At 58.7% G+C, this 21309-nt stretch overlaps 1 protein-coding gene across 9 annotated transcripts; it reads right to left on the bottom strand.

Annotated features, from left to right (window-relative positions):
- Positions 1-668: 668 nt before the first annotated feature.
- PEAR1 (platelet endothelial aggregation receptor 1) lies at positions 669-21309 on the bottom strand. 9 transcript variants are annotated; one of them, XM_044758155.2, is made up of 25 exons: positions 21173-21309; positions 13455-13585; positions 12271-12611; positions 11727-11905; positions 11071-11175; positions 10599-10699; positions 9672-9764; positions 9172-9415; positions 8288-8408; positions 7937-8073; positions 7633-7845; positions 7197-7371; positions 6992-7112; positions 6107-6270; positions 5912-6014; positions 5631-5777; positions 5298-5423; positions 4237-4365; positions 3993-4121; positions 3603-3815; positions 3276-3364; positions 3009-3171; positions 2789-2863; positions 2448-2696; positions 669-1969 (listed from the first exon to the last, which is right to left on the bottom strand). In XM_044758155.2, the coding sequence occupies exons 4-25, from the start codon at positions 11825-11827 to the stop codon at positions 1818-1820; spliced, it is 3150 nt and encodes a 1049-aa protein (XP_044614090.1). In that variant the 5' UTR covers positions 11828-11905; positions 12271-12611; positions 13455-13585; positions 21173-21309; the 3' UTR covers positions 669-1817. The 9 variants fall into 9 exon arrangements, with proteins under 9 accessions (XP_044614090.1, XP_044614097.1, XP_070354098.1 ...); XM_044758162.2 differs by having other exon boundaries at positions 3036-3171; XM_070497997.1 differs by having other exon boundaries at positions 12383-12611.

The raw sequence follows: 21309 nt of genomic DNA, 5'->3' as shown, positions 1-21309 counted from the left end.
CACTCCCCTGGGCCCACCCTCTTATTCTGTAAGGAGAGGTCTCCTGGTGGGAAAAGCCCAGAGACCCACCGAGTTGGTGTAGCGTTGGGTTTCTAGTCTCGACCCCATCTATTTAGCCTCCTAGAGGTCTGGGGACTTATTAAATCCGCTAATGAGTTAATGAGGCGGGCCAAGCTTCCTAGAAATCTTGAGTTCAAAGTCTTCAGGTAGTCTAGACCCTGACCGCTGCTGGGCCCCTACTTGAGTATACCGTCTCCTGTCTGCCTTCCTGCCTTCAGCTTCTGCACCCCACTGCCACTCCCAACACCTTCCCGCCTTTGAGCCTTTGTGCTGTTCCCCTGTAGAAATGCCACCCTTGGGGCCGGCAGGTGGTGCAGCGGTTAAGTGCACACATTCTGCTTCTCAGCGGCCCTGGGTTTGCCGGTTCCCATCCTGGTGCCGACACGGCTCCGCTTGGCAAAAGCCATGCTGTGGTAGGCGTCCCACGTATAAAGTAGAGGAAGATGGGCATGGATGTTGGCTCAGGGCCAGTCTTCCTCAGCAAAAAGAAGAGGATTGGCAGTAGTAGCTCAGGGCTAATCTTCCTCAAAAAAAAAAAAAGCCACCCTTTGGGGAAGGCTTCCACTGATAAAGTCTATTAGTTCTCAGAGCACACAACTTGCCCATCTGAGTACTTGCCAGCACTTACTGCTGGTACTTTTAATTCACTCGGCCACTCAGCTTTTTAGGAACATTTATTGAGTTCTACTATGTGCCAAAGGGAACCAATGTTGAGCATAAACACAGGACTCTTGCCTTCAGGGAACTTACAGTCTGTGGGGGTTGGGGGGTAGTGGCAGAGATTAATCAAAGAATCACATCCAGAAACAACATGTTACAGGGGCGCCTGGCACCCTGAGGCCTTCCGCAGGTATCTGGTGAGTGAACACAGTTGGGATCAGCGCTATGAAAGAGAGGTGCCTCCCTGAGGAGGGGATGTGGAGGATAAGTAGGCCTTAATAGGTGAGTGGAGGAGGAAGAGCATTCCAGATGTGCAAAGTCCCCGTGATAGGAAGAAGCATGGCTAACAGGACCTAGAGGCCAGTGTGACGGGAGTGGAGTAACAGGGAACACAGTTCAAAGTGAGGCTGAAGAGACAGGCCAGGCCAGCCGAGCCTTTAAGGCCTTCGACAGTTTTGACTCTGGCCCAAGAACAATGGAGCAACCATGAAGACTTTCAGGCAGGGGTAACCTGACCAGCTTGTGTTTTGAGCCGTTTGTTGGAAGGGTACCAAGGGAATGCGGGGAGGCCAGTTAGGCCATTGCTAGAGTTAACTGGGTTTGGGCTGTCTCTCAACTAATGGTGAGTGCCCTAGGACAGGACCTGTGCCTGGTACTCCTCTGAAATCACTCACATGCACGCGGGCGCGCGCACACCCACCCACACACACACACACACACACACACACACACTCACACACAGGGCCCAGCCTGTGAGTGCACACAAAATGTACCCCATATACATTTTTTTACATCAATCTGAAATCAGAGTTACCCAGCACCATTCAGCCCACCAGTTTATATACACAGGGCCCTGGGACCTTGGGGAGCAGTGTCTTGGGGACAGGGAACACAGACTTCCTGATTACCAGTGTCTCTCCTGATGGAACTTGGGAGCCAGGCTCCCATGCCCTTTCCATTCACTTCCTCTATGAAACATGTTCATGTCTACGGCCTGCCCATCCTCTCCCTGCTCCTGGCAGGGTACAGGGGGCTCTGTCCCCAGCCGTGGGCAGTAAAGAATAGGTGTGCTGGCTTCTGTACACCATCTTGACCCCTCAACGGTCCTGGCGCCGAAGTGGGGGTGATGGAGGATGCCGTACTGGAGGCAAGTCATAGTGTCCAGGGATGTGGCTGTTCTTGGGTGAGTCGTAGTGGCCAGGGGGCAGGCCTGGAGGCAGGGGAGGCTGGGAGCCCACAGAGTCTCGATCTGGAGACAGAGAGGGGACAGGATGAGGGGAAGGTGACTCCTCCCTTTCCCCCTACTCTCCTGCCATCTCCAGCTTCTTCTGCCCAAAGATGGTGCCTGGCTAGAGGCCAGTGTGTGCAGCTCCTCAGCTCCAGTGGGGGAGGCCACCTGGACCTGCCCACCTCACAGGATAGGAGGACACTTTGTCACCTGCCTTGTTCTCCACTTTTCTGGGTACCAACTCCATAACTCAGCCGCTGTACAACCACCATTTCAAATCCTCAGCCCTGAGAGGTAGGCACCACCACTCACAGGCTCTAAGAGGCAATGTGACTTCCCAGACATCATGCCAGGGATGGCACAAGTCTGACCCCAAAGGCCTTGCTCTTGCTGCCACGTGATGCCGCCTCTGTATTCTCTCTCTGCATCCCTTCTCTCTTTCTACCTCCCTTGTCCCCCTTCTCTCTAGTCCCTGCCCCAGCGGAGAAGGAGGGCTCACCATGGGTCAGAGGGCTGGGCTGCTCATAGGTGCCACTGTCTCTTTGTGGCTGGGTGTGTCGCTGCCTCTGGCTGTTTCGGAGCTGAGGAAGCTTCCTGGGGGGGGATCCTGAGGGAGGGCCTTTCATCTCCACATAGCTGCTCTCCCGGGGGCTCCCTAGCAGGCTGGGCAGGTCCCGGATGGTGGCATAGGGGTTTTCACTGCTCAAGGATGCCATGCTGGCCCCCAGCCCCTCTTCAGAGATGGGCCCTAAGGATAGGGGAAAGAAGTCAAGCTCAGTGGAGGCACTGGCTCCTAAACCCAAGCTCAGCCCCCTCCCTTGCTTCCCGCTGTGCCCACACCTTTACTGTAGAACGGGCCTGGGCCATTGCTGTTGCTGTAGCTACAGCTGTAGCTTCGGTCTAGGCAGCTGCTACCTGAGGAAGAGGAGGCAACGTGCAATCCAACCCCAGGTCCCCTCCCTGGCTCCCGCCTCCTCTGGAACTTGGGCCCAGAACCCCCTTCTGCGGACACACACACTCAGATAGAGCAGCATGCTGGGCTGCACACGTCTACCCTCACCAGAGGCCTTGGCCTCCAGCCTCCTACCCCTGTCCAGAGACCCTGGAGGGGGCTCCCGGCGGTGCTTCCAGTCAGCAGGCAGGGTGGCGTGGTTGTCATGCCCATGGGCTCCACCTGGCCGCTCAGGGGCCTGGAGGCTGGCAAAGAGCTGACCGCCTGGAACCTGATAGGGGAGGGGTAGAGTAGGGAGAGAAACATCCAAGGATGGAGCTTTCCAAAGAACCAGGTCTGCACTCCTCCCTCTGCGTCCCTTCCCCCAGCACTGACCTTGTTCGGGGGTGGGGGGTTAGGTGAGCACTGTGACAGGGTGTGATAGCTGGGGTTGGAGTAGTAGTGACTGTAGCTCGGAGGGATATCTGCACGAACAGACACAGGTGCTGCATGACCTGCCAGCTCAGAGACAGGCCCAGGCCCAAGAGAGTTGTTCTGTCCCAGGAGATCAGTAATATGCCTCTCTGGCCTCCCTTCCTCCCTCTAACTCTCCACTTCCCATCTCCTGGGTCCAGGAGGGGACGCAGGAGCCCCCACACCCCACCCACCCTCAGCCTATGAGCCAGCCAGTCATGTGTGTCCCCCACCCCCAGGCCAGCTCACCTGGCATGACGTACTCGGAGCCATCCAGTCGCCCACTGCTGTAGGCCACTGCCAGGTGTTGGTGTTCCTTGCCTTTTTGCCAATGGCGGTAGCCAATGAACAGTGCCACCAGGGCCACCACCAGGGACCCCAGCACTGCAATGCCAATCACTGCCCCCAGCGAGTTATAGGCCACTGGAGAGGTAGGCATTATGGTGAAGGTCTCCTGGCTTCCTACGTGGGATGGGGCGGTTACTCAGGACAGCGTCCTGGCTCTGCTGGAGAGCTTGAGGTGCATGCATGGGAGAGGCCCCCGTAGGGAAGGCAGGGTGGTATGAGGGCTCGAGGTCCTGGTGGACACCCGGGCAGTTATCTGTGTCCTGGTTCCCTGGGGCCTGGAGGAGAACTCACCAATCCTGCAGGGGGCACCACTGTGCCCTGGGGGACACACACAGGCCCCAGTCTCCGGGTGGCACCTCTCTCCAGAACCACACTGGCATGCTTGGGAGCAGTTGGCACCAAACGTCCCTGGAGAACAGCCTAGGAGAGAGGCAAGGAGGCAGGCGGGGATCAGAGGGGCAAGGAAACTGCAGTCTGCTCCACAAACTAGGGCTCACTTGGGGACAGGGGCATGGAGTTCCTCTTCTGTTGGTACCTTCCAAGCAAAGGTGTCCAGTCCAGCCTGGGGGGCAGAAACAGCTCCCATCCTGGGGGTGGCAGGTCCCACCATGGCGACACTGGCAGGGCTGGGCACAGTTGGCTCCCCAGTGTCCTAGAGGGCATGCTGCAGGAGACAAGGTGTATGTCTGGCAGGGGAGGGCAAGCCCCTCTTGGATGAATTCTCAGCCCCTAGCATCACGAAAATCTTCTGCTCAGCTTTGGTCTCCCCAGGGACACCAAGGCTTTGAATGTTTCTGCACACTGATGATTCACAGATGCTCATGTCCAGCCCCATGTGCCCGGCTGCCTCCTCAGCATCTGCACTTGACTACCCAATAGCCATTTCGAAATAATGTGACCAGGCCCGGAAACCAAAGGCTTCCAAACCACCCAGCATTGCTTAGCTCTGGACTTTTTTTAAACATAAGAAAGAAGTGTCCCTTCTATTTAAGGCATAATTTTTGTGTATCGGAGACACTAGCAAATAATCTAATAGTAGGTGTTACCAAATTCTATGGAAAAACTCTTTGCCAAGATCCCATCCCTCTACCTCGCCTGCCGATGAGCTTATATCCAGCCCGTCTCATAGTGACAGCTTCTCATTTCCCCTTTTCAAAATTTATTTTACTCAGTTTTTTGACTGCTCTTTTCCATGATGTTCTTCATATATTTAAGTGGGAAAGCAGCCATGTATAAATAAATAAAAATAAATTGAAAAAATGCCATAGAAAAAAAAAAAGAACATATCCAAAGCTGAGCTATGGTTTCCCTCCCACTCCCCACCACGTACAAATACTGCTCTTCCCAGGCTCCCATGCAGAAGGCAGGGATATTTTTCCCTGACCTGTTCCTTGTTGCATGCTCAGCACCTAGAACAGTACCCAGCATGTAGGTGATGCCCAATAAATAAATATTCGTTTATATTGTTTGTATAAGTGACTGATTCGAGGCAGGTCCAGAGGCTTTTATACCCGGGAGCAGGGGGACAGGAGCCTCGGGTCCTCAGCCCACCCTCTCGACATGCACATGTGCTCAGACACACAAGCCACCACGTACGCTGGGAGCAGTCAGGGCCCGTCCAGCCAGCAAGGCAGTAGCAGGTCCCATCCGAGGGGTGGCAGGAGGAGTGGTTCGCACACTTGCAGGGCACACAGCGTTTGCCATAGCGGCCGGGCTGACAGGCTGGGGGAAAGGGGTTTGTGGTGACTGGGGGCAGGAGCCAACCCTCAGTCAGTCCTTGACCCCACTGTCTCCCTCCATCCTTCCCACTGCGGTAATTGGCCCAAAGATTGGAGACAGGGGAGGAGACCAAGAGGGGCAGAGTGGGGGCGCTGGCATCTGACACTGCACCCTACAGCTGGCAGGCGGGGGGAGGGGAGGGAGCCTCACGTCTCTGGCAGGAGGGGCCTCGGAATCCAGGTGCACACACACAATTGCCATTCTCAGGGATGCAGGTGCCCCCATTCTTGCAGGTGCAGGTGTTGCTACAGTTGACCCCCCAGAAGCCCGCAGGGCAGGGCAGGTGGCAGCGGGCTCCTGCGAACGCGGGGGGTAGAGTGAGCCTGACCTTGGCGCCCTCCTTCCACAGGGGTTCTTCTGGACATATGTCTGGTAGTATGCATCCCCCAACTCCCCAGTAGGCCTGCAGCCTGGACACCCAGAATGCTCACCTGTCCAGCCAGCCTGGCACTGGCAGTGCCCATGAACAGGGTCGCAGCCATCAGAGTGGTCACAGTCACAGCGACTGGCACAGCCTTCACCAAACTGCCCCTTCTTGGAGAGGGAGTGGAGGGTAGGGCAGGCCAGTCTATTGGGGGGTGCTTTGCCCTCCCCTCCCCCAGGCAGGCAGGCTGTTGGGCAATTACCGGGCAGGGGAGCTGGCAGTGAACCCCATGCCATCCAGGGGTGCAGGTACAGGCTCCAGTTTGGGGGCTGCAGGCTGCTTCATGGGCACACTGGCAGCTGGCATTGCAACCAAAACCCCAGGTTCCAGGCAGGCAGGGCACAGAGCAGTTACCACGCTGCCAACCTGGAAGAGGGGCCTTGCACATAGGTATGGGGACCCAGCTCCCCTCCTGAGCAAGCACACAGTGGGCATTCACTGTGCCGAGCTCTGTACTTTGAGCTGCTGGTGGGAGTAGGTTGCTCATGGCTCCATACAAGAGATAAGCATGTAAACTGTTAGGTGTTGCACAGAAGGCTAAGTGACTGCTGGTGACACACCACCACTTCTGGGTCTGGGTCTTGTGTGCCTCTTGTGCAAAATGAAGGGGAGCAGCAGACCCAAATGCTGAGAGAGTCCCCGACAGGTAACTAAATGAGTCATCCAGACCATGTGGAAGGCAAAAGGGAGAAGTGGGGGCTGCAGACTGGAAGGTTGCTAGATACAACAGAGAGCTGGCCAAACGGGGTATCAGAACCCAGCCGAAAGGCTGCCAACAGTGCCACCCCTGGTAGATCTTGGGTGCCCTTCGTGGCATGGCTGTTGTTTGGTTCTGTATGACTGAAAGTGAGATATGTTCACCGAAGAGGTGCCTTCTGGCCTGGGCCTTTAAGGACAAGTAGGAGTTTTGTGGTCGAAGAAAAGCAAAATGGATATTCCAGGAAGGAAGGAGCCTGGCTGCTTTCCCACCCTCCAGCTGTTGCCCAGTGGCTCCGCCCTTACCCTGCAGCCTTTCCCCTTGGACCTTCCTTTCTAACCGCGGCCCCGCCCCCCCCAATCGCCCCTCCCGTAGACCCCACCCCATTACCTTCCTTGCAGACACAAGTGCCGTCGACGGGAGAGCAGGCGATGGCGTTTTCGCAAGAGCAGCGTACGGAGCAGTTGACTCCATACGTGTCCGGGGGACAGAGGCTAGCGCAGTGCGGGCCCTGAATGGGGGTGGGCGGACTAATGAGCAGGGCGGGCCGGCTCTTCGGCCTCTTCCCCCTTCCTCGCGGCGGGGCGCGCCTCACCGTGTAGCCTGGCGCGCACCGGCAGAGGCCGCTGTCGGGCTGGCAGACGCCGCCGTGCAGGCAGAGGCAGTGCTCCTGGCAGCCCGGCCCGTGCGTGTCCTGCGGGCAGCTCTCATTGCAGTGGAGACCCGCCCAGCCCGGCAGGCACGAGCACTCCCCGCTCATCGGGTGGCAGCTGCAGGCGGAGACGGGGGCGCCGCGCGGTCTGAGCCAGGGGGCAAAGGCCGACCTCCCCGACCCCGACGTGGGGTGGGAGTCGGGCATCGCCCAGTGAGGGGTCAGCAGGCAGGCTCGGCGCTGTGCCGAGAGCGCACCGAGGCCCCGCCCCTGAGGCCCCGCCCTTGGATATGCCCTGACGCTTTTCGTGACTCTGGCGGCTTCAGTACCGAAGGGCACTGGCCTCTTAACCCCTTGACCACAGTGTCCCGCGGCCCACCTGAGGCTGTGCTCCGGGTCGCAGGTGCAGGGCACCTGGCAGCTGAGGCCGTAGAGGCCGTCGGGGCAGAGGCGCTCAGCGCAGCGGTCCCCGGTGAAGCCGTGTTCGCAGAGGCACGCGCCGTTGGCCGGGAAGCAGCGGGCGCCCGGGGCGCAGTCGCACGTCTCGGCACAGTCCTGCCCGAAGCGGCCCACGGGGCACTCCTCACGGCACCTGGGCGCCTAGCTGAGTGAGCCCGGCCGCGCCCACCTCCTCCTGGCCCGCCCCCGCCACTCCTCCCCTCGCCCTCGCCCACGTCACTCACCGATCCCCCGTGTAGCCGGGAGCGCAGCGACACTGCCCAGTGAATCGGTCGCAGAGGCCGCCATTATGACAGCGACATTCCTGGGAGCAGTTGGGTCCATGGAAGCCCTCCCGGCAGGGCAGAGAGCAGATGGTGCCCTGTGGAGGTGAGAGGTCGCCAGAGCTCTAGGTGCCCAGCCTCCTCCCCATGGCTACAGGATCCCTTGATACCCCCATACCTGGAGCCCTCAAACCTCTCCAGGGCCCACAGAGCCCACCCCACTCATGCACATCCTCGAGGACGCCCTGTTGAGAACCATTCACAGAATTCTCCCCAGACTCCCAGAGTATACCAGAGGCACCCCCTTCATACCATCCAGCCAGGCGGGCAGCTGCAGGAGCGCTGGGAGGCCTGGAAGACACCCCCGTTGTGGCAAGGATGGGTGCTGGGGCAGGAGAAGCCAACAGTGCCCTGGTGACAGGATACCTCACAGCTGCTGGGCAGAGCGGCCATGAGTGGGTAAATGAGGAGCACCTGCCTCCTGCTCTGCCTCCAAGGGCTAACTGACCATGCAGGGGACTCCTCACACCTGCCCTTTGAGCCCCACCCCTCTTCCCTGTTGGGCACTGCTGGAGTCAAAAAGCAAAGGTGTCCAGAACTGGAAATGGCAGGGACACCCAGCTCCACCAGGTAGGGTAGTGAAGAGCCATGGGTGGCAGGTCTGCTCCCCACATGCCCTCCACTCCACCTCCACATTCTCCACCTCCTCATGTGCCCATGCTGTTCCCTCTAGGAGAATGCCTCTGCCTGCCATAATTTTTGTGTCCTGCAGGGCTCAACTCCCAAGCTCCTCCGGGAAGCTGGGCCCTTGCTCGCCACCTGGGTGCCCCCTCTCCCTCCTGTGACTGTCAAGCTCTCCCTTCACCCTGCCTGACAGCAGGGTTCTCTGGGTGCCTGTCTCAGCCCCACTGGACAACATGCTTTCACACACACACTAGCTCATGTTCTCTTCGCAGCAGCCCTTCTAGGTGACAATACTGTTCCCATTTTAAAGACAGGAAACAAGCGTGTGAAGAGTCAACGATTTTCTCAGTTGCTCAACTAGTGAGTGGCAGGGCTGGGACTAGGATCTTGGCCTCTCGACTCCATCCCCACATTTGGGATCCTGTCTGAGTACCCTCGTAACTCCATGTATGCCCATGTGGTCCTGTATCTGTGGTCCCATTATCGTGTTTCCCCCCCCCCCCATTACGCACCTGGGCCCAGTTCTCTCTGGGGGGCAGAAGCAGGCTCCAGTGTGGGGGTCACAGGGTGCCCCGTGGCACTGGCAGCTGAACTGGCAGGCAGGACCATAGCGGCCAGGGGAGCAGGGCTGAAGGCAGTGTGGGGGCTGCAGGCCAGAGGGGCAGGAACATGCCCCACTCTTGGGGTCACAGGAGCTGCTGTTGCCGCAGCTGCAGGGCATGTCACACTGTGGCCCCCACATTCCTGGGGCACATGCTGTGGGATGAGGAGGGTGGAAGGGGGTCAGCAGGGCTCTTGCCCCTTCTAGCCTCCAGTTAGTCCCCGTCTATCTCCCAGCCCCCACACACATGCCCATGCCCAGCTTGGCGCATCCGATGTACCACATCTCCGGAAAGGGCAGCTCGCTGCAATGGGGCTCTGGGGGGTAATTGCCCTGGGGTCCTAAGTACCTTTGCCCTGGTAGGGAGGGTTGCCCAAGGGTCCCGTGTCCCTGAAGCCACCAGCCACTCACCACTGGAGCAGTCATCGCCCCGCCAGTCTTGCACACACTGGCACTGATTGGGTGCCACGCAGCGGCCATGGACACACTCCTGGGCACAGAGCGCTGGGGCAGAGATGGGGGGGCGTGAGAAGATGCTTCCACTCCTGTCCCCACCCACCTTTTGTCCTCTGAAGCCTAATCCCATCTTCCTTCCACACCCAAGACCAGGAGTTCTCCAAGCATGAATTCTGCCTCTGAGATGCAGAAAGACTGAGGGGCAGCAACTCAGGTCAGGACTTAACAAGATCTCAGGATTCTGGGCTTCCCAGCCCTTTCTGTGAAGTTCTCAAAGCACCTTGTTGGGAGAATGGGGAGGGGGGTTCTCTGGAAGATCTACATATGGATGCTGTCCAGGAAGAGGGTAGAAGTCTAGGGGGTGGTCAGGCAGGGCAGGAGTCTCAGGTGACGGGCCGGCACTGAGGGAAGGGGAGAAAGGCAGAGTAGGCTCCAGTCTGGGGGTTTCAGGATGCTGGGGGGCAGGGGGAAGGGGGCAGGAGACTGGACAGCGAAAAGTCAGAGACAGGGAGAGGAAGAGATGGAGATGGACCCAGACACCAAGGCCCCAGACACACAGTGAGAGAGACACAGGCAGCCCAGAGAAGAAAGAGAACTCCGGACAGATGGAGCTTCAAAGACAGAGACTGCTGAGGGACATGGAGAGAGGGGATGAGAGAACCATGGGATCAGCCAGAGACAGAGGTATGAAGTGGCAGCTGAGAGGGAAATACTCATCAGGACCCAGGGATAAAGCCAGGTGGAGGGAGAGGAGGAGGAGAAAACCCAAGGGGCAGAGGGGTAGCCCTACCCTGGGGGGCAGGGAACAAATAGGAGGGTGGACTAGGCCACTGCATTCCATGGCTCCACCCCGTCCCCTCCCTGGCCCTACCCGGGACTCACGGACACAGGCCCCGCTGCTCTCGTAGAAGCCCCGGCAGCATTGCAGGCGCCTGCGGTGTTCCGTCTTCACCACCTGGCGGTACACAGTCCGGTAGACAACCCTGGGGAAGACCCGGAAGGTGGCTCCAGCTGTCCCTCACTACGGTGTCCCGCACTACTACCCTCACTACAGTGCAGCACTGGGAGAGGCCTGGGGGCATGTCCAATGCTCTGGGCTGGGGGAGCATAGAAAGAGCATCCCCTCCTTGGCCCTTACTTAACCACACACACACACCGTACATGATGCAGGCACGCCCCAAACACACACCCTCCACACAAACCCCCACACCTCGCCTCGAGTGCATGGAGGCCAGATGCTTCCTCTAAACTTGAAATGTCCTGAGGAGAGAATGGGGGAGTGGAGGGCCAGGGGCCAGGCCAAGGCAGCTACTCAGGCAGCCCAGGTGCCCATGGAGGGGGACGGGGCACTCACGTGGGCCGGGGGCAGGTGTGGGGGCTCTCCCAGGGCCGGTCGCAGGGCTCCGAGGGGAGCAGGCTGAAGGGGCGAGTGTGGGACTCCTTGGTGGTGGTGGTATAGCTGCAAGACAGGGGAAGGGCCAGGGGCTCAGGGTGAGGAGAGGCCTGAGGTGGCACAGGGTACCATGGGAAACAGGAACATGAGGTCTTGGCCACAGTGGGGAACCGCCATCCCTACATTTGGGCTTGCTCCCTCAAGCCTAGGATGGACCCCCCATTCTGCTCCATCTCTGAAGTCTGGAGGGATCTTCCCAGAATTGGAATGTTCCTGAGACACCCCTCAACAAAACCCTGTTTTCACCCTATAGGACCAGAGCCTTCCATTTTTCCCTCCGCCTCTGTCCTGCAGCCGCCTCCCACAGCGACCAAGGGAGGGAGATAAAGAAAGGACAAGGTCAGAGCCAGGATGGAGACTGAGACAAGGTCAGAGATGGAGACGGAGTCAGAAGCAGCCCATCGCGGGGAGTAGAGAGAGCAGAAGCAGAGACAGGAAGGAGATGAGGGCTGGAGAGAGGGAGGGAGGCAAGGGAAGGAACGGGAAGAGGATCCCCAGTAGGGGAAATGGGGGGCTGGGGCTTGGTGCCCTCGACACACGGCAGGGGCCCCTCTCACCTTTCCCAGAAGCTGCAGGTGTTGGGGTCATTGGGGTTGAGGGTTCCAGCCAACCCCAGGCCCAGTGCCAGGAGAAGAAGGGAGTGCAGAGGTGGTGACATTGCAGAGGCCTGTGGCAAGGCCAGGCAGGTGAGGGACACTGCAGTCACAAACCTGGAGAACCCAGTGTCTGCAGAGACCTGAGCAGTGGTGGCAGAAGAGATGAGGCTGCTGCCTCTTGTCCTCTGGCCCCAGGCCCCCTGGGTTCCAGCCCCCGGGTCTCATTCCTGACTAGGTGGTGCACTGCCACGCCTTTGAGCCTCTCTCACACTGTCTCCTCTGCCCAGCCGTCGTCCCTCCATTCCTCACCTTGAGTACTCACCGTTCAAGTACCCAAGTACCCACCCAAGTACCATAGCTCCTCCTCTGCTCTGCTCCCCAACCCCCATTGGCAGACTGCCCCTCATTTCTTCTGCAGCCCCCAGCACCATTCGCCCACATACCACTGTTCTAGAATCCCCAACCCGCAGCCCAGCCCCTACCCAGGGCACTTTGATATTTGTACCAAGGTCTGAAACTGGAGCCACCGAGGGGAAGTTATAAGAGAAGCCGACTTGGGTTCAGTTGGAGGAAAAACTTTCCGGCAGTCAAAGCAGTTCAGTAATGGAATCAGCTACCTCAAGTGGTGAACTCCCCGTCACTGGATGTATGCAGGCAGAGGCCAAAACCACCCTGAGGCAGCTGGGGGCTTCCTGCTATAGGAGGCGGAAGTAGGGCTGGGTCCAGGTGACCTTGAAGGAGGCCCCTCCCAACCACTGGTGTGCTGGTACCCGCTCATACGGACTCATAAGAGCCAACTGTTCACATCTCTTCCCAACTCCTCGTTCAGTAACGTCACATTAGTACCTTGAAATTGGAGATGGGGGATTATTTACACCACAGAAATCAGCAACCACCACAAACCAGCCCCCCAACCCCATCCAAGCCAGTTGTTAAACACTTGCCAGCACACCACTGTACCCAACTCTAGCTGCTGTCACCCAAGGTCCCCAACCTGGCCTCAGACTTCAGGAGAAGCCCCCACCTCCCTCTGACCACCCCAGCAGCCATCTGGAAACGGACTCCTCTCCATCTCTTGCACCCCTGGCCTCGCCCAGTGGGTGGGAAGTGGGTCAGGACCTCAGCTGAGTCTGTTCTCGCTCCTGAGCTCAGGAGGGGCTGAGCTGCCGCCCCCGTGGCGGGTTTCAGATTCTGTGTTCAGCGCTCCTAAGACTACCCTGGCTCCCTGCTCTACGCCTCCTTGAGGCGACCACATCTGCTTATAATTTTTTCCCGGGAAGAGAGAAAGGTCGTGGTTGCTGGCCCCTCACCCCTCCTGAGTATCTCTGGAATGCCTGCTGCCTGGCCCCACCCCATGCCCCCCACCCACACACTCCCAGGGTCCCCACAGCCACTCTCAGCTCCAATCAGGGCAGCGCGCTCGAGAGAGACGCTCCCTAACTTAACCCCATCTCACTGGCTCCGGCCTCCCTCCCAGGAATCCTTCCAGCGGTTAGGGCTGGCCCACCTCTCCTCTCCAGGTTTCCTCCCTCTCAGTGCAAACTTCTGCCCACCGCCCTCCACTTGTGCAGAGCGGCAATGCCTCTCCTCACCCTGGCTGGTTGCCCCATCATGGCTCCCCAGGGCAAATCCCGACCTCTAGTCTTCTTTGTGTTCCTCCCATCCATCCTCAGTCCCCAAGGAACTCACCAGGCTTCTCCGGCATCCTGGGGCCTGAGAAACTCAGGTGAGCCAGGGGCAGGGCAACGTGGCCCTGGGGCCTGGGGCCTTGGGGGAGCCAGAGAGTGTCCTGGGGGATCCCAGCGCTCAGGATGTGGAGCCTGAAAACAGGAAACAGAGCCCGACTAGAAGGTGTGTATGTAGGGGAGGGCAGCAGGGAGCATGCTCACAGGCTCCGTCCTCCCACCACCCTAAGCTCAGAAGGTCGGATTCGGGCAGCAGGGCCAGAAGGCTCTTTCCAGTGGCTTGTCTCCTGAGCTGAGCACCGTGGCCCACTCTGAGGGGATGAGGGGGAGACTCAGCCTGTCCTTAGGAAGCCAGGCCACAGTCAGGAGGGTCCTTCAGATGATCCCATAGTCTGTCCCACTACGCCACCCCCAGAGCATCCCCAACGCCCCCCATCCCCCTCCCAAACACAGTTGGCTCCTTCTCCCAGTGTCCCCAAACTATCCCCTCTGCCCCTGCCACCTTCCAGGCCCAGTGCCCACCTCCAGGGCTCGCCCTGTCTGCTCCCAGCTGACCTTCTCCCCACCTCTCCCTTGAGTATGCTTGGCAGCCAGGGCCACGGGCGAGACCCTGCGCCCTCCACACATCTCCCCCTCTTCATCCCTCAGTTGTCTCCACACCCCCCTCTGCCTGGACCCCAGCTGTGGCCCTGGCATGGGGCCCCTGTCCTCGAATTGGAGCCGTCTGTCTGGATCCAAGATCATCACCCTTGTCCCTGGGTAAGCCTCATCTCCAGCCACACAGGGACCCCCAGGCTGCCCCCGGGCCTGGATCCATCCCCAGAGCTGGAGGCCGCAGCAAGGTGGACGAAAGCTGCAGCAGGAAGGACCTGAGTTGAGGCACAGAGAGGAGGGGTCGTGTAGGTTGGGCTGCCAGCCCAAAGAAAGTCCTTCCTCCCATTCACATAGCGCCCAACAGCAGCCACCTCCTCCCAACCAACTTCTAGAGGAAATGGTTCACCTGCCGGCTTTGAGAGGGACCTGGAGGTGGGCAGGGGAGCATGACGAGGGCTTGACCCCAATCCCAGGGGTGTGACTCTAACAACCAGAGTTCAGCTGGCTGGAAGGATGGGGAGGTTCTGTTTTCCCAGAGGGCCTCAGAGTAGGACTGAGTGCAGAGGAGGCCTCAGCCAGCCAGTGGTGGGGCTGGAAGTGAGACCAGTGGGTGGTCCGCAGGGAGGGGAGAGATGGGATGGGAATCCTGGCAGGGAGGGGAAGGGTTTGGCCTGACTAGCCTTAGTCCCTGAGGACGGAACACAGGCCAGACCAGGAGCCCAGAGCCCCAGCCTGGGCCCCGAGCCTGTTCCCAGCAGAGCCTTTGTCCCTGGGGAGCTAGGGACCTAAGGCCTGGGCCCATCCTCCCCCTACACCTCCAGACCCAGCCACCCTGGGCCCCATGTGAATCCAGTGACCCCAGGGGGTTTAAATCAGACCCTACTAGCTCCCCATTCTGCCCCAGGGGCCCACAGTTCACTCACTGAGGGGGACCCCGATCTCCCCCACTGTAGGCTCACTTCTTCTCCCCATACAGATGCCCCTCGGCTTCCCCTACTCAGCGCCCTTCCTCCACTACACCTCTGGTTTGAGGGACCCAGACATCTTCCCTCACAAGTACAATAATGTGACCCCATATATCCTTTACCCTGTTGGGACAGGCAGGGAGGGTGCTGAGAGATTTGCATGGATGATCCCCTTTAAAGCTAAGTCAACCCATTGTGGGAAGTATTATTATTCTTTTACAGATGATGAAACAGGCACAGAGAGGGTAAGTCACCTGCCCAAGGCCACACAGCCAGTAGTATCAGAGCTGGATCCAAACCCAGACTGCTAGCGGAGGCCTCCCAATGGTTCCAGTCTTTCCCAAGCCCAAAAAGGAATCCCAGGGGCTTTGCATCTCTTTTTAACAGCGTCAGTGATGGGGACGGGGGGAGACTGGCAGGGGGCCGGACAGGAGAAGGGGAAGGGGTGGGGGCTACCGCAAGAACATGATCAGAGGCGTGGGAACCCGGGATGTGTTTACAGTTAAGAATGAGCTGACACGTCTCTCCTCTACCTCGAGATGCAAAGCAGCTGGGCTCCTGGCCAGGCCCCCAAGTCCCCAGTCCGGCCTACACGGCCCCCCAGGATCCCGGCCCTCTCCGCCTCCAAGCCCACACAGAGCCCAACCCAGCTCACCCCTGCTCTTCTGCTCAGCCCCATTCCCTCTGGCGGGGAGCCCCCCTACCCACACTGTGCCCCAGCCCCTCGGAGGAGGAGGGAAATGAGTCTGGGGCCTCTGGGAGGGACAGCAGATGATCCTTTCTATAGAAGACAGAGAGCAAGAGTGGGGCTGATGGAAGTGAGACAGCAAGAGGGACTTCCCCACTGGCTCATTCTAGCTTCTCTTCCCTGGGAGGTGAGGTAGCAAAGGACACCCTCTAAGCTCTACCTCGCCTCCCACCCCCATTCAAGCCTGCGTGTGAATCCCGGCTCTCCATTCCCTCATGTACAAAATGGGGACAATCACGGGACTTCCCTTCGTAGGGTTGTTGTGTGGATTAACAAATGAGTTCACACAGATAAAGTGCTTAGAGCTCTATTAACATTAGCTGTCTCCACGACAGCATCCTCAGTCCCACTCCCCCTGCACCCAGAACGGCCCCATCCCCACTCCCCTTGGCACTGTCATACCCTTTGAGTATTAATTCCAGGAAAAGCTGTTTCTCAGTTTTATTTTTTTCTGAAGAACCCCCAGGATGATCCAGGAATGAGAATGGGGCCTTAGATGCTGACAGAGAGAAAGGAAGTGGGAGTGGGAGGGGGCCAGGCTCCCCCAAGAACCTGATCCCCCAGAACAATGGGCTACCAGCCAGGTACATCATCAAGCCACAGGCGGTTGATGAGGCAGGACGCCCAGATTCTGCTCGCCCCAGCCCTCAGCCTGAGCACCAACTCCAGCTGCTTGCTTGGTTCCACCGCCCCCTCCTCTCTTCTCTGGATCTCTCTGTCTCTCTCTGTCTCTTTCTCTGCTTCTGTCTCTGTCTCTACCCTTCCCATCTTGGAGTCCAAGAGTTCCAGTACTTACAAGGTGTTATTTGCAGGCTATGTGACCTCAGGCACGTCACACGAGCCCTGTGAGCCTCCATTTCCCCATCTGTAGAATGGGAAAATAACCCCCCACATCTCCCAGGGTTCAGTGAGGGTTGGAACTGCTGGTTCCAGGGGCCACCCTGGACAGAGCCTCAGACCAGAGGCTGCTCAGTGGATGTACGTTGATGGAGAAACAGAATCCCCCACATTCTAGGCCTTCTGCCTCTCTCTTTTTGCTTTTTGTCTCATTCTTCGTCAGAAACTCTGCTTTCTGCCTTTTTTTTCCTTCCTCCCTCAGCTTCTTGGTCTCTGTCTTTCTGCCTCTCTCCTTCCTTTCCTATATCAAGGCTGCCATGCGCAGTTGTGCAGGATGTTCACTGCACTAGGGAATCCACCTTCAAGTGTGGAGTGGAAGCTGAGCTCCAGCCACGATCCACTCACCAAGCCGTATGTCTTAGCTTAATGCTAAGGCTGCCTTGCCCTCTTCCTCTCTTGTCTTTCAGTCTCTGGGTCTGTTTCTCTGTGTCCTTTCCTAACCTATCTTTGCCCTGGAGACAGGATCATTTAGTCCTCCCCACTCAGCAGTGAGAACCCAGTCTGAAGACTACCCACCCTCCCCACACAGAGGCGGCTCTGCCCCCTACGCCACTCAGTGAACACGTGTACACACTTGCACACGCAAGCACAGAGCCCCTCCTTCATCCAGCCAAGCCAGGCCTTTGGCACGCCAGGCATGTCTGCCGGATGGAGCGACAGGAAGCCTGCGTGTGCGCCAGAGGCTGGGCGGGAAGGGGGCAGGGGTGAGGGGCCGGCCTTGTGTTCTCTGTGGCTCAGGAAACAGAAGCTGGAGGGTCCTCAGCCTGATCTGTTTACTCATCAGGAAATAGGGAAACTGGAGGGCTTCTGATTCACCAAACATCCACCACGTGCCACTTGGAGGTTGGCGCCAGTGCCCTTCCGGCCCTCGCCACCTCCTGCAGGTGCTGGGGAGTGTTATCTGCATTTCACGGGCAAGACTGCGGAGGGTCCCAGGTAAAATGACTTGCCCAAGGGCCGACCGATCCTCAGAGGCCACAGCAGGATTAGAATCTACTTCAAAGAACAAGGCAGTGGGTGGAGGGTAACCCCTGGGGTGACACAGGCCAGGGAGCAGCTCCCTCTCTGTCCCACCCTGTTCATAGCCACTCTGAGATACTCTCAGAAAGCGCAGCTCTGCTCTGGTCACTGCCCCTCTCTAATACAGTACAGGAAAGGACACCCACCAGGTGTCCAGCCTCTGGCCCTGTGCTCTCATCACAGTGGAAGTCCACTGCCCCCACGTGCCTCCCACCACATAGCCACCCCTAGAATGCCCAAGTCCTACCCATCCTTCAAGCTAGCCTCTTCCAGGAAGCCCCCTCAGCGACTCCAGACCTTACCCATCCTCTCTGCCCTTAGGCCCTCCTGCAGGCTCTTAGCACAGTCCCCACAGGGACTCCCCACCCCCAGCACCCCTCCCAGACCTGGGTTGTTCTTCTCCCCCAGTTCTGCCTTGAGGCTGGATCAGTCCACAGAGACCAACACGTCCCCAAATTCCAGCCAGAGGCTTGGCACCGTGTCCCTCCTCTGGGCATATGTGGGACTAACCCAGGCCCTCCAGAAGTTCCCACCCCTGAAGCACCTCAAGTCTGATGGACTAACCCCGTCTTGTGACTGCCAGTTTGTGAGTCTGCCTTCTCCAGCAGGTGGGGTCTTCCTCCAATCTCACTCCTCTCCGAGCCTCCATTGGTGGGCCAGCCGCCCCCCAGAGGATCCCTCACAGCTCCCAGGCCACGGTCATTACGATGTTTTCATGAAGGTGCCTTCCCCACTGGAATGGAGCTCCGTGGGGTCAGGGCACTTCTCTGCTTTCCTCATCCCTGCGTCCCCAGCACAGACCAGCCCCTCCACACACACACCCAGGGGGCCTAGCGCCCAGCAGAAACTGCACATATGTGTGGAGTGGATGCACCGGTCAACCCTGGAATCCGTCCTGACTCCAGGCAGCCTCCACCTTACTTTGTAGGGAATCGGGGAGAGGGAGAGACATCTGGAGGCTGCAGCTGCTCCTCAGCTCACCAGACGGCAAAACTAGGCCCTCCTTCCAGGGCCCTCAAGACATGGCACTGGCGAGACGACTGAAGGTGGGGTCCAGACAGAACTTCCAACATTACAAAGCAAAAGGTGGCCCAGAACTGCCCTCCTGACCTTGGGCAGGAATTCCTCAGGGCTGGCCTCCAAGTTCCTACGGGATGAGTCCACGGTAGTACAAGGCGCTGAGTCACCTGGAGAGGAGGGGGTGTGTCCACACAGCCTCCAGTCCAGGGACAACACCCCCTCACTGGCCATCCCCACACCTCCTCCTCCTAAATGGAGAGACTAGGCCCCGGATGCCCCCATGTTGGGTGGGAGGGAGAGGCAGGAGAGGGAACCCAGGAGGCCTCATGCCCCAGGACCCACCCATAGGCTCGTTCTCTCTGGAAACTTCCATCGTGCCATATGACCACAGGCGTGTGCTGTAATACCAATTATCACCCCTGTTAAATGTAGACTGCGGGCTGGATCCTTTCTGTTAATTCTCTCAGCAATCCTATAAAGTAGGTGCTATTATGTCTCCCATTATGCAGATGAAGAATTATCCCAGAGAGGTTAAGTAATTTGCCCCAGGTCACATAGCCACCAAGCTGAGCAGGGATTCGGACCAGTGCTCTCCCCCTAGGGTTTCTCTTTGGTCTTCTGACTCTCCATCTCTCCTGTCTCCACCTTCTTCTTGTTCTTTCTCTAGGTCCCTGCTCTATTTTTTCTGTCTGCCCATTTTTCCCTTTGGGCCTTATCGTTTCCAGGAGCCTCTGTGCCTCAGCCTGTGTTTTCGTGTCTGCCGGCGTCTGTCTGTTTTGATATTCATGTCTCTATATCTCTGTCTGTCTTTCTCCTTCCTTGTCTTCTCGTCCTCCTCCTGCTGGCTTCTCCCAGACAGGTTATGTGCCAGGAGTGGAGCCAACACCCCCCCACCCCGCCAGAGCCCCACACGCACCTGGGGGCCTCTTTCTCAAGGTTTCCAAGGCTAGTCAGAGGAGAGACCAGGGAGCACAGCAGTGGAGGCCCTGCCTGGCCTCGCCCCCCCCCACCCCCCCCACCCCCCCCTGCAGCGTGGGGTTGTGGGGGAGGCAGACAGCAGCCCAGAGACCTCTATCTCTATCCAGGTTTCCGATTGGTGGATGGGGCTGCCTGAAGAGAGAGTTTCCTCTCCTGGGAAAGTCTGATAGAGAATGGCGGGGGGAGTGGAAAAACAGATGCCAACCCTCGGCTTCACCTCCCAGTGAAGAGAGGAAGACAGAGAAGCAAGCCTGGCCGGCCAGCCCAGTTCCTAGGCAGCAGGGAGGGTAGCCCCAACTGCAGTGGCAAGTATGATGGGTAGACACTGGGAGACCTCAGAAGTGGAAGAAGCAGCAGCAGGGGACAGATGACAGGAGGCAGGAGAGCTGCCCTCACAGCCTGGCTCACATGTGCACACACACAGGTACTCTATCAGATTGGGTTGGGGTGGGGTTCAGAGAGCAGCTCCCTGCCCCCCTAGGCCCAGCTTAGGCTGGGGTTAGGAGCTGACCCCTTGCCCAATCCTGCCTGGAGCCGAGGTCTAGCTGAGCCTGGGAACCTCGGGCCAGCACAAGCTGTTCCCATCCCCGGGGACTGGGGTCACAGCCCAGCCCCGGGAGAGGCCACTCACCAAAGGCCAGAATAGGAGAGCCGAGAATCCAGTACTGGAGGCTGGAGATGGGGTGCGGGTGAGGGATGCCTTGCTGGGGCTTGGTCTTCTGGAGCCTAACCACCCCCCCCACCAGACCTCCCCCCAACTAGCCCTGCCATTAGCACCGCCCCAGATCACCCAGCCAGCTTTCTGAGGATCCAGATGCCTGAGACCTTTGCCAACTCCCCAGTCCTCATAACTGGCAAAGGGGCCTGCAAACCTGGGTCCCTTCTCCACGCCTTCCTCCAACATTTCTCCTGGTGGGGAGCCAGGCAATGCCATAAAAAACACTGCCCAGGCACTGTACTCAGTAGGAGACAGGTTTCTGCTCATCTCAACCTCACAACCACCCTACCAGGTAGCCACTCTATTTTATTCTTCCCCTTTTAAAAATGAGAAACTGAACCACAGAGGTTAAGTCTCTTGACAAAGGTCCCACAGCTAAGTGAGGGGTAGGGTTGAGATTCGAACTTAAGCAGCCTTGACTCCAATGCGGGTGCTCTTAACGCTCGCTTTAGCCAAGTAGAGGACCTGGTACCCTCTCTCCCTGAGCCCTGAGACGGGGCAAGCCGGGCGGAGGCTGCCCCTGGACTCAACGGTGCTACAGGGGCTGGGAAGCAGCTTCACCTGCATGTCATTTACATGTGGTTTCATCATGGATGGCAACCCTCAATTCCCTTCGGACCCTCTCCACTGCCAGCATCCCTTCACGTCTCTCTTTGTGGGTCTCTCTTGTTCCCCACTTCCCGCCCAGGGGGCTCGGACTCCAGTTCAGAGGGGACCTCAGAGTCTGCACGCCCTTTCCCTGGGGCAGGGTGGTCGCGGGCCGGGGGCGCGCAGTCACTCACCTGCCTCGGGACCCTATCTCTCGGTTGGCCTGGGTTGGGGGGTCGACCCGGAGGACAGGGCGGAGGTCCCCGCGGTGAGCCCCAGCCCGACTGCGGGAGCGGCGGGGAGACGAACGCTGTGGATCGCAGGGCGGGGA

The sequence above is a fragment of the Equus asinus genome, chromosome 25, assembly GCF_041296235.1.
Source record: "Equus asinus isolate D_3611 breed Donkey chromosome 25, EquAss-T2T_v2, whole genome shotgun sequence".
In the NCBI taxonomy this organism is placed as follows: domain Eukaryota; kingdom Metazoa; phylum Chordata; class Mammalia; order Perissodactyla; family Equidae; genus Equus; species Equus asinus.
This window is presented reverse-complemented; position numbering and strand designations above follow the sequence as displayed.